Source organism: Phoca vitulina, unplaced genomic scaffold (genome assembly GCF_004348235.1).
Source record: "Phoca vitulina isolate PV1807 unplaced genomic scaffold, GSC_HSeal_1.0 scaffold43, whole genome shotgun sequence".
NCBI lineage: Eukaryota > Metazoa > Chordata > Mammalia > Carnivora > Phocidae > Phoca > Phoca vitulina.
The window spans coordinates 1,538,274-1,552,293 of NW_022589746.1; the positions used below are offsets into that span (position 1 = coordinate 1,538,274).

Below are 14,020 nucleotides of genomic sequence, written 5' to 3' on the forward strand. Positions count from 1 at the left end.
CAGACACAGTTTGGAGAGAAGATATAAAAGGTATAAGTAGGTATACATCTAACAATATGATACCTAAAGACTCTCAAAATGCAAGAACATGGTAAAATTTTAGCTCTTCAAATGGGAATGTCTACTAGAGAGGGAAAAACAAGGATACACAGAAAACAGAAAGACACCCTTACTTCCCTCAAAAAACATACATTTTTTTCTTACACCTATGAAATGCCGCATTTGTAAAGATTAATTGCATACTTGGCAACAAAGAAAACCTTTACAAGCCTTCCAAATTAAAGATTTAAAGGACAGTTCTTTGATCACAATCCAGTAAAATCAGAATTAAATAACTAGGTAACAAAAAATTGTAACTATATAGAAATGAAGAAATATACTCTTTGATCAAAGAAGAAATCAAAAAAAGTACTGAAGAAAATCTTGAAAGCAATGGAAAGGAGATTTTTTTCATACCAAAACTTACAGAAGACACCAGAAGTTATACTCTAAGGAGATTTTAGTGTCAACTGCTTTCAATTTCAAACCTTTTTTTTAATAAAAGAAACTTTGTACTCATTTAAACCCATCAGAAAAGGACAGTTCAATAAATCAAAAGAAAGGAAGTAATTATAATACAGATAAAATTTAAAACTAATAAAAAATATAAGAGGGACAAATAAACTCAAAGTGTTTCTTTGAAAAGACTAATAATAAAAGACTTCACATGTCCTATTAAGGATAAGAGAGAGGGAAAATGTGGGGGGCATGTGGGGAGAGAGGGGAAGGAGCAGTAGAGAGGGGAAGGAGGAGGAGGGGGGGTTTCAGGGAGTAGGGGAGAAAGAGAGAGAGATGCAAAACAGAGAAGCATTGGGAACAGAGATATAAAAGCAAATGCATAATATAAAAGCAAATAAAAGAATCATTAAACTGCGAGGCATTTTATGTTAACCAATTTGATAACCTAGAAGAAATGATGATTTCCTAGAAAAACAAAATCATCAAAATGATTCAAGAAGTGGAAAATTCAGAAATACCAAGACCAGACAGGTTTGCAGCTGAATAACCCATCATTCTACTGTTAAATGGCAACAGGCAATTAAAAAATAATAAGCCAATTCATTTTATAAAGCATAATATTAATACCCAAACCTGTGAGGGATGAGAGGAGAAACTATTAACAAATCTGGCTTATGACAGATTAGTTACAGAAACTGAACTCATGTTAGCAAATAACAGAAGTCAGCCATCTACCAAAGGGACATATCCTGAGACCAACTTGGATTTATTCCAGGAAAATACGGGAGCGCCAAGACCAGAAAATCAGTAAGATTTACCTCATCACTAAATTAACTGTGAAAAACCTCTAAGGCCATAACAATAAATGCATTTGATAAAAATAAAGGCATCTGAGCAGCAATTCCTTATATAAAAATTAAGAGAAGAACAGAAGGAAGTTATTCATGAAGTATTATTAAACGAGAAGCACTTGATCAAGAGGTAGATAAAATGAGCCCATATTCGTTAAACAATGACAAAACCCCATGCGTGCATGGGTACGGACAAACGTGGTCATGGATGAGCACCAAGTTGTCAACAGGGATTACAGGGACAAAGGCAGCAGTGAGGAGAATTTTAACAAAATGGGAAGAAGGTAAAACAAGGACTGCAGTTAAAAATGGTGTATGATACCAATGCATGCAAATAAGACTGGATACTTTCATGTGTATAATTTTTAAAACACTGCACACGGTATTAGAATTACCAAGAAAAAAGGTACTCTTGTTTTCAACTCCACAGCCTTCACGGGCTTTCCCAGTACCAACGTGCCCGGGAAGATACTCTGTTGGTGATATTACATTTTCGTTGTACTCCTTAATGAACATGGGAATCAGCCCACGGGCTGCAGGTCAGAACTCAGGCATGGCCACGTCCACCCCAACCAGAGCCAAACTCCCGGCTTCCATTCTGTCTCTGGAAGGGGTTGGGGGGGCACTTGGAGCTGTTAAGGAGCAGGGATTTGAGCAGTCCTTTGGTTTCCCCTGGAGCCATCTGCATCCATCACGTTCACCATGGCTCTACAGAAGTGTCGGGGCTTGGCTCCCCCCGAGTGTTCCCTCAGCTCCTAGGACATCCTTCTTATGAGAGCACCTATTACTCAGCGTCACGATGATCTGAGGGCCACCTGTGTTCATCAGACTCCATGCTGGCTGAGCTGGAACCCTTTCTTGTTAACTTCTCAAGTCAGTTTCTAATGCAGCGCCGGGCACATCGGAAGCACTGTCAGTATCTGCCAAATGAATGAAATGTATTCAAAACATGGTATGAAGTCTGCATTCTGAAACTTCTTTTTGGAGCCGTTTGCTTTAGTTTCCCGGGAGATTTAAAAATCTTCCAACCTTGCTGCCAATAACCTGATGGGGTGAAGGAATGTTGGCATGCCCCACTGGGCATGTGACTCTGGTTGGTCCTTTGGCAGCAGGGACATCAGGGATGTTGATACCACTCTTCCAAACCCAGCAAGATGGTGGAAGGGGTAGGTTGCGGAGTGCCTCCTGTGACTGACCCTGTGTGACATCACCCGGTGCCTGCAGCTGCCCTCTGGGAAGTGTCACTTTAGAGGCAGGGCTGGGATGGGCACCCGAGCATGTGTCTGTCTACAAAGCCCTGGGCACCACATCACAATGCCTTCCTGAGAAAGAGAATCAAAGACAGTTGCAGATCTTTATTCCTTCCCACCAAAGTTATCTCACACACCATCTTCAGAAGTTTGGGCAGGGGGGCGCCTGGGTGGCTCAGTCGCTTAAGCATCTGCCTTCAGCTCACGTCATGATCCCAGGGGTCCTGGGATCGAGCCCCACATCATACTCTCTGCTAAGCAGGAAGCCTGCTTCTCCTTCTCCCTCTGCCATTCCCCCCACTTGTGCTCTCTGGCTCTCTCTCTCTCTCTGCCAAATAGATGAATAAAATCTTAAAAAAAAAAAGTTTGGGTCATACTCTTTAGCCATTCCGGTTTCCCTGGGGTAATTTGCCATCTCCCTGAATTTACCTACATCTTTCCCAGAAACTATTTCTTATCTGCCAGCCTTCTTGAAGATAATGAGTCTATAAGTTTTCGATAGATAGTGTGAACTTACGCTTGCTAATATTTGCATAACATGCACCTCTTTCAATCTTAAAGAAAAGCTTCTCACTGCAATGGTCTCTGATCTCCAATTAGGTTCTGTTCCAGGATCCCACTGGAATTCTGCGTGCATGTCCCCTAAGATGCCATAAATTGTGGTCCAGCTTCCCAGCCAGCCAAGGAAAACACATTGGAAATCCTGCTGAAATATTAGTAAGAGCCAACGAAAGGGAACATGTTTATCTGCCTCAAATGCTGGGACCTGGGAAAGTAAGTTTCATTAGAGGCAAAAGAGGATGGAGGTGTGGATTGTTTTTTATGTGACTCTGGAGTGGAGGTCTGCTCACTCACAGAATCTCAGAATCGTCACATAGGACACCCCGCCCCCCAAAGTCAGCTGGGGATTCTCAGGAAAACTTAAATTGAAGATGTTACATGTTCTCCACCTTCCCCAAACACAGGAGGAACATCTATAAGCAAGACTCTCACCACTCTTTAGATAATTCCACTGATTTACATTTTTTCTTTCCAGAAAATCATCCTTTATCCCAATCCCTGATCTTCTCTTTGTAAGTTTCCTAAACAAGAAAACAGGTGTCCTCCCTCTCTGATGCCATCCAAAATAATTCAATTTTTAATCGCTTTTGTCATGGACGTTTTTGGGCGGCTTTGAAATGTCAGAATTTGACCTATCCGGGTCCTCTTCACCATCTTGGAAAGGATGGGGCACTTCTCAGAGGCCTCAGTCACCTGCGCCTGGGGTCACTCTCCCCTCCTGACCTGGGTTCCAGCTGAAGGCCGTTGACATTAGAGTATGAGGTGGATTCTCAGTCTGTGGCGCCTCACAGGGCGCCTCAGGAACTGAGGGGCTGCCAAGGGGCTGGAGGCACCTGGGGGTGGGGTGGGCTCTGGGGCCCTCCCACTCCCAACTTCAAAGACAGTGCCCACTTTCCACTGGCTGATAATATGTACCCTGGGTTTTGTCCTAAGGTTCCTGGTTGCTAAAAAGTTTTGAAAATCTTCTAAGTAGCACAATATCCATCATGTGCATTTTGGCCACACAGGACAAAAGCTTAAAGGAAGAAAGATAAAGCTACCTGTAATGAACCACCAGCTCTGTGCTTCCCCACACATCTTTACTGATTCTCAGAACTCTGGGAAGGAGCTCCTACATAGATGATGGACTCTGCTGAGCCACTTACCCAAAATCACAGGATAAGCACAGGGCACAGCCCAGGCCTTCTGCCCCGGATCCTCTCCAGCCATAAACTGACCACCAAGCCCCTTTCAAACCACCTACAGCCTCAAACCATCGATGTGCAATTAAACACCTGCATCTAGAACGCCCTATGCACATTGCTTACCTGCATTATCTTACCTGTCCGCTCCCAAAGTTGCTGTGGGAATTTCCCTGAGAGAAACAAAGAATTCATTTTTATTCTCCGGGTTGTTTTCCATGGTTTCCCCTCATGAATCCTCACAGAGTGATTCGGCATGTGGCCCTACTGATCTGAATCTGCTTTTCCCCCATCAATCCTCTTTTCTTTAGCGTCTGTGCCAGTTAAGCTGGCTGTTCTAACAACGCCCCCACCAAATGTATGATGAATCGAACAAGAAAGAAGTTCATTTCTTGCCGACATAAATTTAGTCCACGATAAATATGATTGATGTGGGGCGCCTGGGTGGCTCAGTCAGTTAAATGTCTGCCTTTGGCTCAGGTCATGATCCCAGGGTCCTGGGATCGAGCCCCGCCTCGGGCTCCCTGCTCAGCGGGGAGTCTGCTTCTCCCTCTCCCACTCCCCCTGCTTGTGTTCCTGCTCTCGCTCTCTCTCTGTGTCAAATAAATAAATAATTAAAATAAAATAAAATAAAATCTTAAAAAAAAAATATGACTGATGTGTGAGTGGCTTTTCTCCAAACGGTGATTTAGATACAAGGTCCCCCAAAATCTCTGATGTGTGGCTCAGAGGAGCCTCCACATGGCCAGGCCTGAGAGCGGAGTCCACACTTTGGCTCATTTTCCACTGTCCTGAATCCAGGCGGCATCCCCGTCTCACTGCAAGGGGTGCTGGGAAACAAGGAGCAGCCACTGCTCGGGAAGACAGGCAACAGGCAAAACAGATTTGGAGAATGACACTGGTCTTCAAGGGCCCCTTGCAAGGGACTTATCATTAATTAGTTGATCCGACCAGCATATACCGTGTTCCATACTCACGCTCTAAGTATGATGCTTCCTTGTCTCCTAATCAAAGGAACTAGTTCACCCGAGGTCACTTAACCTCTCTGTGACTCAGTTTCCTTATGTTAAAAATAGGGATAATAATACCTCACAAGATTGTTTTGAGGATTACACACATTACAAAGTGCTTAGGGGCGCCTGGGTGGCTCAGTCAAGCGTCTAACTTTGGCTTAGGTCATGATCTCAGGGTCCTGGGGTCGAGTCCCGCATCAGGCTCCCTGCTCAGTAGGGAGTCCGCTTCTCCCTCTCCCTCCCTCTGCCCCTCCCCCTGCCCCTCCTCCTGCCTGTGCCCTCTCTTTCTCTCTAATAAATAAAATCTTAAAAAAAAAAAAAAAAGTAAGTGCTTGGAACACTATCTGGCACAAAGTACTTGACATACAAGCACCTGTTAAATAAAGGGGTGCAAGAAGCTGGCTCCCCTGCAAGTTTCTAATAGACTCCTGTCAGGGGGTCTCGAGCTCTTCGGAGGTGGGCAGGTTGCAGGAGCCCAATGCTTGGACAGTTCCTCCGAGGCCAAGTTCAGTTTTCTATACAGGACAGAAAACCCTGTAAAATACATCCCAGACTTGCTTCAGTGCCTTCCTAGTAAGGAATCCGCTCCCCCCAAGAGCTGCCCCAACCTCTCTTCCACTATTTGGGATGTAGAAAATGCTTAGCTCCTTGTAGACATTTCTTTATTGGTGCTGATTCCCATCCTCACTTTTAACAATCTAGCTCTGTGTCCATCTATTCTTCTGTTCATTCCTTTATTCAACAAACATTGAGGACTCACCATGTCCTAACTGTGAGCAAGACATCCAAGGTCTCATCCTACATGGGAAATGTATTAGCTCATGTGGCTGTGAAGAGGGACAGGGGGAAGGTAGTGATTTTATATTCTTGGAGATAGTGACATCCGAACCAAGACCAAACTAACAAGCAAGGGCTTCCATGAAGAACATTCCAGGTACAGGCCCTGCAGGCACGAAGGCTCTGAGATGAATAGATTTTGTGTTGATGGCAGGACAGGGGACAAAAGGGGACACTGGAAATTGAGGCTATGGAGGAGGCCTTGCGAAGGACTCTGGAATTCCCTTTGGCTTCAGTTGGAAGGTTTAAGCAGAAAAGTCAGTGGATGGGCTTATGTTTGTAAAGATCGCTCTTCTTCCACAGAAGAAATGGGGATGGAGCGGGAGTGTCAACAAGACTAGAAGCTGGAAATCAAAGCAGATGAAGTTTCCAATATCCTGGCCAAGGAGTGATGTTGTCCCAGTTAGAGTGTAAAGATTTGCAGTTCTAAACTTTTTAGTAAAGCGATTTATTAAACATACAGCTAAATATGGCCTGAGGTTCCTACTTTTGTAACAATTCTTTCTGAAAGTCACAAAGCAGAAAGGGGCTCTCTGTACCATGTGCCAGTCTAGGTGGAGCATCAGCTCTATGTCACAGGATGTTTTAGGGAACCTGTTACTCTTGTAGTACATCCCTCCCACCCCAAGGTAATACCATGCTTCCTCCTGCCAACACAAGCTGAGTTGTCCCTTTCCCTCTGCCTTCCTTCAAGGGAAGACCTCAGGGCTTCTCCACAGATTCCACCCTCTCTAAGTTCATATTTCTCACCAAACCTGCCAAATCCCCCTCTGTGTGGGCTCCAGCATTTGCAGGTAACATCTATATCCACGCCTGAACTTGGGAGCTCAGATTCCAGCTACAGTTACTTGCAATATGATAACAATTACATCATGTCACATTTCAGGACATTTTCATTGAGAAGGCTTCAGGTCAGGATGCTCAGTTTAGGAAAAGAGTGGGGCCGCACATGGGCCAAGTGGCATACCTTCTCCCCTCCTGGCCTTTGCCCAAGTTTGAGATGCCCTGTTCCTTCCTCTTCACCTGACTAATCTTTATTTGTTCTTCAAGATGCAGCTTAGGGGCCGCCTCCATCAAAGGTATTGCTTCTTCCCCAACCCAGCTGGATCAGGTGGTGCACCTCTGGAATCCCATATAAATCCATGTTTACTGGATCACACTGTTCGCCAGAGACTCTTCCTCCTTTTCTTCACTTTGTCTCTCCTGTTGGACCCCAGGAGACAGGTCTTATTTATCGTTTTATCCCAACAGGGTTCAATATGCTTGCTGAATTAATACATGGCACGTCTCGTACATCGCTGGTGGGTGTATACACTGGAACACTGTTTGGCAGTATGTACTAAACCAGTGGTTCTTGGGGCACCAGGGGGCTCAGTTGGCTAAGCGTGTCTGCCTTCGACTAGGGTCATGATTCCAGGGTCCTGGGATCGAGCCCCGCAGTGGGCTCCCTGCTCAGCGGGGAGTCTGCTTCTCCCTCTTCCTCTGCCTCTCCCCTCTGCTCATGCTCTCTCTCTCTCTCTCAAATAAATAAATAAATCTTTTCAAAAAATAAAGCAGTGGTTCTCAACTGCAGGTGATATGGCAATGCCCGGAGAAATGTTTGGCTGCCGTAACTAGAGGGAAGGGTGCCACCGGGCATTCAGTGGGTAGGGGCCAGGGATGCTGCTAAACATCTGGCAATGCACAACACAGGCCTCCCCAACAAAACGTCATCCAGCCCGTAAGGACAACAGTGCCGAGGGTGAGACCTGCATCTAATCTATGACCCCGCAAACCTACTCCTGGGTTTATGTGCTCAACGGAAATGACGTATACGTCCATCAAAAACACAAGAATGTCTGAAGCAGCTCTACCCAGAGAAGCCCCAACTGGACACAATGTAAAACACCATTAACAGGATAATGGATAACCAACTACAGTACTTATATGGTGAAATACTACACGCGATACAAAATTAAAGACTGTGACGTGCAATAATAAGAATAAGATATATTGATGAACTGAACCACCAGACCAAAGGAACAGGCAAACTTAATCGATGGTTGATGGAACAGAAGTCGGAATAATGATCACCCCTGGGGGCAGAGAGTAACTGACTGGGAAGGAGCAGGAGGGAATCTTTGGGGTGCTGGGAACGTTCCTGATCTTCATCTGGGTCTCAGTTGTACGCACTGAGCTGTGCACCATGACTCATGCGCTCTGTGTGTGTTACACCTCAACAAGCTTTATTAAATGCAACGGTCCTCTAAAAGCACCCTACCAGCAGGGATCACGCACTGGAGTGGGTCTTCTAAGCAAGACCTTCTAAGCCTTTTTGGTATACTGCCAGCAGGAGTGTGCATTTCTGGAAGGCTATTTCACCACAGATATCAAAAACCTTACAGTGTGTCCTTAATTCAATTCTGTTTTGGTCGTTTTATGCTAAGGAATGTGCTGAGGATGTGCACACAAACTTAAGCTTCAAGAATATTTATCGTAGCATAATAAATATAAGGGGGAGGGGGGACAATGAACTCAACACCCACCCAGAGGGAACTGTGTAATATCATGGACTTATTAAAATTGACACTTCAAAATTTAAATGGAAAACGTTTACAATATATTAATTACAATTAAAAAGCAGGTCACCCAACAAGATGTAATCTAAGATACATGAACGATATACTCAATATAATTAACTATGATTATCTAGGGTAATGAGAAATTATGGGATTTCTTAAAATTTTATCATTTTTCCTTAAAATGTACATATATAACTTGTTAATAAGAAAAAAAATATACAATCACACTTCTTAAAAATAAAGGTGAATTTTCTACTTTAAAACTGAGTACCAGACCCCACACAACCCCCAGATTCCCAATGTATTCAAAGCCCTGCTACCTGCAGAAATACTCTAAACTCTCATCACAATGGCTGAGGGGTAGCAGGGATTAAATAAAGAGATAAAATTCTAGATTTTCTGTCTCCTATCTGACTGTGGGGACTGGTTACACAAATCCATACATGCCTTAAACCGCACAGAACTGCGTATCGCCCCCAAAAAAGTTAGAAGCAATTCCATGTAAAAATATGAAAGTATTCCTGACTGAAAAAGGTTTTAGATGCTGTAAAGAAAAAAATAAAAAGGCACGACCTTCCTTGAACGATCAAGTCTGCCTAGTTAGAAGGCTACCACTTCACCAGGTAATCTCATCGCCCGAGACCCTGACTGAAAAGACCTATCTGTGTTTCTCTGTAAAGTGGAGGTGATACCGGCTCTCTCAGAGTACTCTTGAAGGTTCGGCACGATGAGGAAAAGCATGCTATGAATGGGGACTGCTGGTTATAATCAGCGTCATGCCCACCTCCTGAACAAAACCTCTCTCCAGGAAGCTCCCTTCTCTGAATTCTGTGTGGTGGGGGCACATGCTTGATTATTATGCAGCACTGCATAAGATGTACCTTGTAGGTTGCCCAGACTCCCAGTTCCTCCTGGAGCCACCGAACGTGGTACAGAGCTAAAGGTGCAGCTGCTTATCCTGGACGACCACGACAGGGGCCCAGGTACCTCCACTCACAAATCCATTATGAGAGTATCCGTTTAACTCTGGTTTTTTTTTTTTTTTAATTTTTTTTTTTTTTTTAAGATTTTATTTATTTGCGAGAGAGAGAGAACGAGAGACAGACAGCATGAGAGGGAGTGAGAGGGAGGAGGGTCAGAGGGAGAAGCAGACTCCCTGCCGAGCAGGGAGCCCGATGTGGGACTCGATCCTGGGACTCCAGGATCATGACCTGAGCCGAAGGCAGTTGCTCAACCAACTGAGCCACCCAGGCGCCCCTAACTCTGGCTTTAAGAGAAAGATTTTTCTCCTCTTACTTGTTAGTCAAAAAAGACTTTAGGCCAAATAAATCAACAACAAACTCTAAGATAAAACATTTCACAATGTTAATTTTCAGAGCCCTGTGGTCCTCTCCAGCTTCTCAAGGTCATACCTCCCGAGGGTTCCTGACACGTACACATGTACACAGAGAACGCACTCCTGTGAAGTCCAACCTCTAACAGAAAGAGCAAACAGCTCAGATCCCAGCCAGCCACGACAAAGGACCGACAAAGCCGAACACAAGGGAGCCCCTGAGCATCTGTGAATCTGCCTGTTCCTTTGCCTCCTCAGAGAGAATGAATCACAAGACTGCTCAGAATAAGAAACCAAAAGGGCAGAAGCCCAAAAAGCAGCCGGCCTGAATTTCATGCTGCTTCCAAAGAGTGAGCTTGCATGCTGTGTCGGTTATTTGCACAGTGGGCAGGCGAGGCTGACAGCTTGAGGGGGCTATTTTAGAGGGAGAGCTGCAAGTCTGATGAGAAGGTTCTGGGCCCTGGGCTCCAGCAAGCATCTCCAGCTCCCAGGCTGACCCTCCACTCACACAGGGGTTAAGAGCCCGTCAGCCAGCCCTGCAAGCACGGTCTTTGTATTTAAATCATCTCAAGGGGACCCATATCTCCAGGCACAACCAGAACCCAGGGAGGAGAAAGAAGGGGGTGAAGGAGAGGACCGCTCCACCAATAACTGTTGGCTGCACTTCTGGAGCTCCTGATCCAGGAAGCTAAATACATGAACAAAACAGAAGGAAGAGTCTGGGAAGACTAGAAGAACAGTTAGCAGAGGAGTCTCAACCTGAACCACAGAAATGCCTCTGCCTCTCTGCCCTCCTCCGCTCAGCTGGGCACCAAGTATCTCCCTACTGTGTGCACTCCAAATGCAGATCAAAGCTCAGTGGTGCCCAATGCCTCCACCTCTCTCATGCACAGGGACTCCAGGTCATCGGAGGGCTCCCAGACAGCAGCTGTAATCTCTAATTTAAAAACAAAAAACCCCCCAAAAAGCCCCAACCAGCCCAAACCAGCACAAGCAATACAGATTTACCTGTAAGACACAGTCGCACACATACATATTCACTTATTTACACACATACACATACTTTTACAGCAGAAGGCAGGCAGGAAGCCTGTTCCCTAAGTCTAGAATCCTTTGCTTTCCTCATCCGATTCTAGCAGCAACAGCCATTTCTGCTACGGACTTTCTTTTATGAGGGCTGATTACAGATCAAAATGCCACCCTCCTGCTTGCCTCCCTATCCTACCCCACCAGCCAAGTGAGGTCTGTCAACAAACCAGGGAACAAAGATGGAAAAAAGGCCCAAGCTGCATTCCTTGAAAGTGGGGTTAGATTCTACACTTTGAAAAAACCTCAGAGCCTGAACCTCTTTGCTCTCAGAGTGGCCAGGGTGCAGCTCTCAGCCTCTTAATAAACATGTCCATCTCCCCCCCCCCACCACCACCACTAGGCACAAGGGTTTTCTCTGCCCGGCATCTATTTTCAGGCCCCATAAATCATATCCCATTGTTTCAGGCAATCTGAACTCACACTTAATAAGCCATCAACCTCACCCCTCCACCACCACCCCAAATTTCCCTCAGGGAAAGACTGTTTCAAGGAAGAAAGGAAATTCTTCATTAGGGCTGGATTTTAAAAGCAAGCTTCCACACAAAACCAGAAAACAAAATTGGGTGTAAATACCATCAAATAACCACTAATGTCTTTGGTTAAAGCGCTTGCCTGTGATTCTCAGGTCCAGGTGTGAGCTCAGTGAACATCCGAAGGAAGCAGAATTTGAACCTAATGCTAAATGACATATGATCCTGCACTTCACGACCATTTAAGTGCTGCAGTGGCTAGATTAAATTGCTCTGATGCAGAATTTCTCCGAAGTATAGGTTACTAAGAAACGTAATATTGCTTGAAAATGTATTTAGGTGTGTTCATCCTTCTCACACCAACACACTCATGAATCTTATTCATAACCAGGCTTAAGCTAACACAATTCTATTTTCCCGGGAGAGGTAGGGAAACAAGAGGACATATATCTCATGTTCCAAGATCAAAAACTGGATCACAGCACTCATAGCATCAAGTCTGCCAAACCAGAGCTCTGGGTATGTACAATTCTTAAAGAGCTAATTTAATGGAAAACAGCCATCTGGGGCTGGAAACCCTTATGACATTCCGGAAAATGTAGGAGGTTTAAAAGGATTATGCAGAGTGATGTGACTTTGAAAATTCCCAAACTCTTAACCACAGCCTAAATGAGAACATGTTGTTAAATTTAACTATTCCAAAACACTGCACAGTTAACTTGGACCCTGCGAGCCCAGCTGTAGCTCAGGGTGTCCACACTGCAGCCTGCCTGTAGGAGGTTTGCAGACCACTCCCTGCTGAGAGAGTCCAGCCAACCCAAGCAGCCTACCAGCAGGCTGCAGCACCATGTCCAGATCCAAGCCCAGGCACCAGCCAGGGGTCCCTTGGGCCTGCCCTCCTATGGTTGAATAACAATCAGGGAGAGCCACAGGAAAAGCCGCATCATGCCCAGTACGGCCACTCCCTGGTCCTCAACAACACCGGTTGCACACTCTTCCACACACAAAAATGGTGTGCAGAAACAAGGGCCTGCCACAGAAGGCTGCTGAGCAAGGAACAAAAAGCATCAGGGGACAGGTGGAAACTGCTGGCTGGTCTCCACCTCTCCCGGAGGGCACAGGCCACAGAGGCCACAGAGCTTCTGCAGGGTTAAGTAGAGACGTTTTAGAACCACCTCCGGAAAAAGAAGGCAGTAAAGAGGACCTCCGGCAGCCTCAGCTGCCAGCACTCCTGCGACCTCCAGATATCAGGGGCTTGACCATGACCATGGCGGTAAGCTGAACACACATGAAAGTGCCTTCTGGCGCAAGAGCATACACCTTAACGCTGCTAAACTTGTCCTTTCACTCTTCTCTGCTCTTAGCAAGGATCCTGAAAGGCACGGACAAAGTTTCTCAGATTAACTAGAGAAAACATGAGCCAGTGAAGACGCCCTGGGTGGCCTCTCCAGAGGCTCTCACTGGGCCTCCCTCCAAAGGCTACCTGCCCCACCCCTGGCACCTGGGTAAGGCTGCTCTGGGGCCATCAATACAGAATGACTTACGCGCCCCCCCTCCCCCAACCCGCAACACACACACAAGCCGCGTCAGGTTTGCAGAATCCCTTCAACTAGTAAAGCCTAACTCAAACGCACCCCTGAGTGCGACCCCACAGGTGTGACTGGCTTGGACACTCCTGGCAAGTGAGGGAAGCCCCCCTCCCCCCCCAGGTCTTTGCCAGCGGCAGGGTGCTGGCCCCGGCCTCCGCCTCATCCTCTCCACCCGCGTGCAAGTCGGAGCCGCCCCCCCACCACCACGCAGTCAGAGCCCCCCACGCAGTCAGGCTGATTCTCGCACCTCAAATCCCCGCTGCCGCGGCCCCATTTGTGTGCTGACACGAACTGCCCTCGACCGGCCGGCCCACGGGAGCGTCTGGAGTTCTCCCTGCCCCGCGCTCCCGCCTCCCCGGGCCGCGCCTTACCGCCGGTGTCCTCGAAGCGCGGGGGCGGGCGGTCCCGCAGCGTGGCACTCCAGCCCGCGCCGGCCTCGTCCTCCTCCGGCTCCTGCGCGTCCGGGGCGCCGGGCGGCGGCGGGGGGCCGGGGCGCTCGTGTTCGTCGTCCGAGGAGGCGGCCGAGGAGGAGCGCGAGGCGGCAGACGTGCTGTAGAAGGGGTTCCCGCCGCTGTCCGGGCCCGACTCGCCGAACACGTCGTCCGAGATGTGCAGGCTCTCGTAGCGCGCGCGGGCCGCCTCGAGCAGCGCCGGCGCCCTCCTCCGCGCGCCCCCGCCGCCCTCGGCCATAGCCCCGGCCGCCGCCCGCGCGCCCGCCCCCCACAGCGCCTCCCAGCCGCACGCGCTGGGCCCCGGGCCCGCGCCGCGGCCCGCCGCCCCCCACCAG

General features: G+C 47.3%; 1 protein-coding gene across 2 annotated transcripts in view; it reads right to left on the reverse strand.

Moving 5' to 3' along the window:
- Positions 1-13,927, reverse strand: part of PGBD5 (piggyBac transposable element derived 5) — a 97,993-nt gene extending 84,066 nt beyond the window's left edge. For both annotated transcript variants that reach the window (XM_032430451.1, XM_032430450.1), the window contains exon 1: positions 13,605-13,927. In XM_032430451.1, coding sequence (XP_032286342.1) covers positions 13,605-13,923 — 319 coding nt within the window. In that variant the 5' untranslated portion in view covers positions 13,924-13,927. The remainder of the gene's footprint in view (positions 1-13,604) is intronic.
- Between the last annotated feature and the right edge of the window lie 93 nt (positions 13,928-14,020).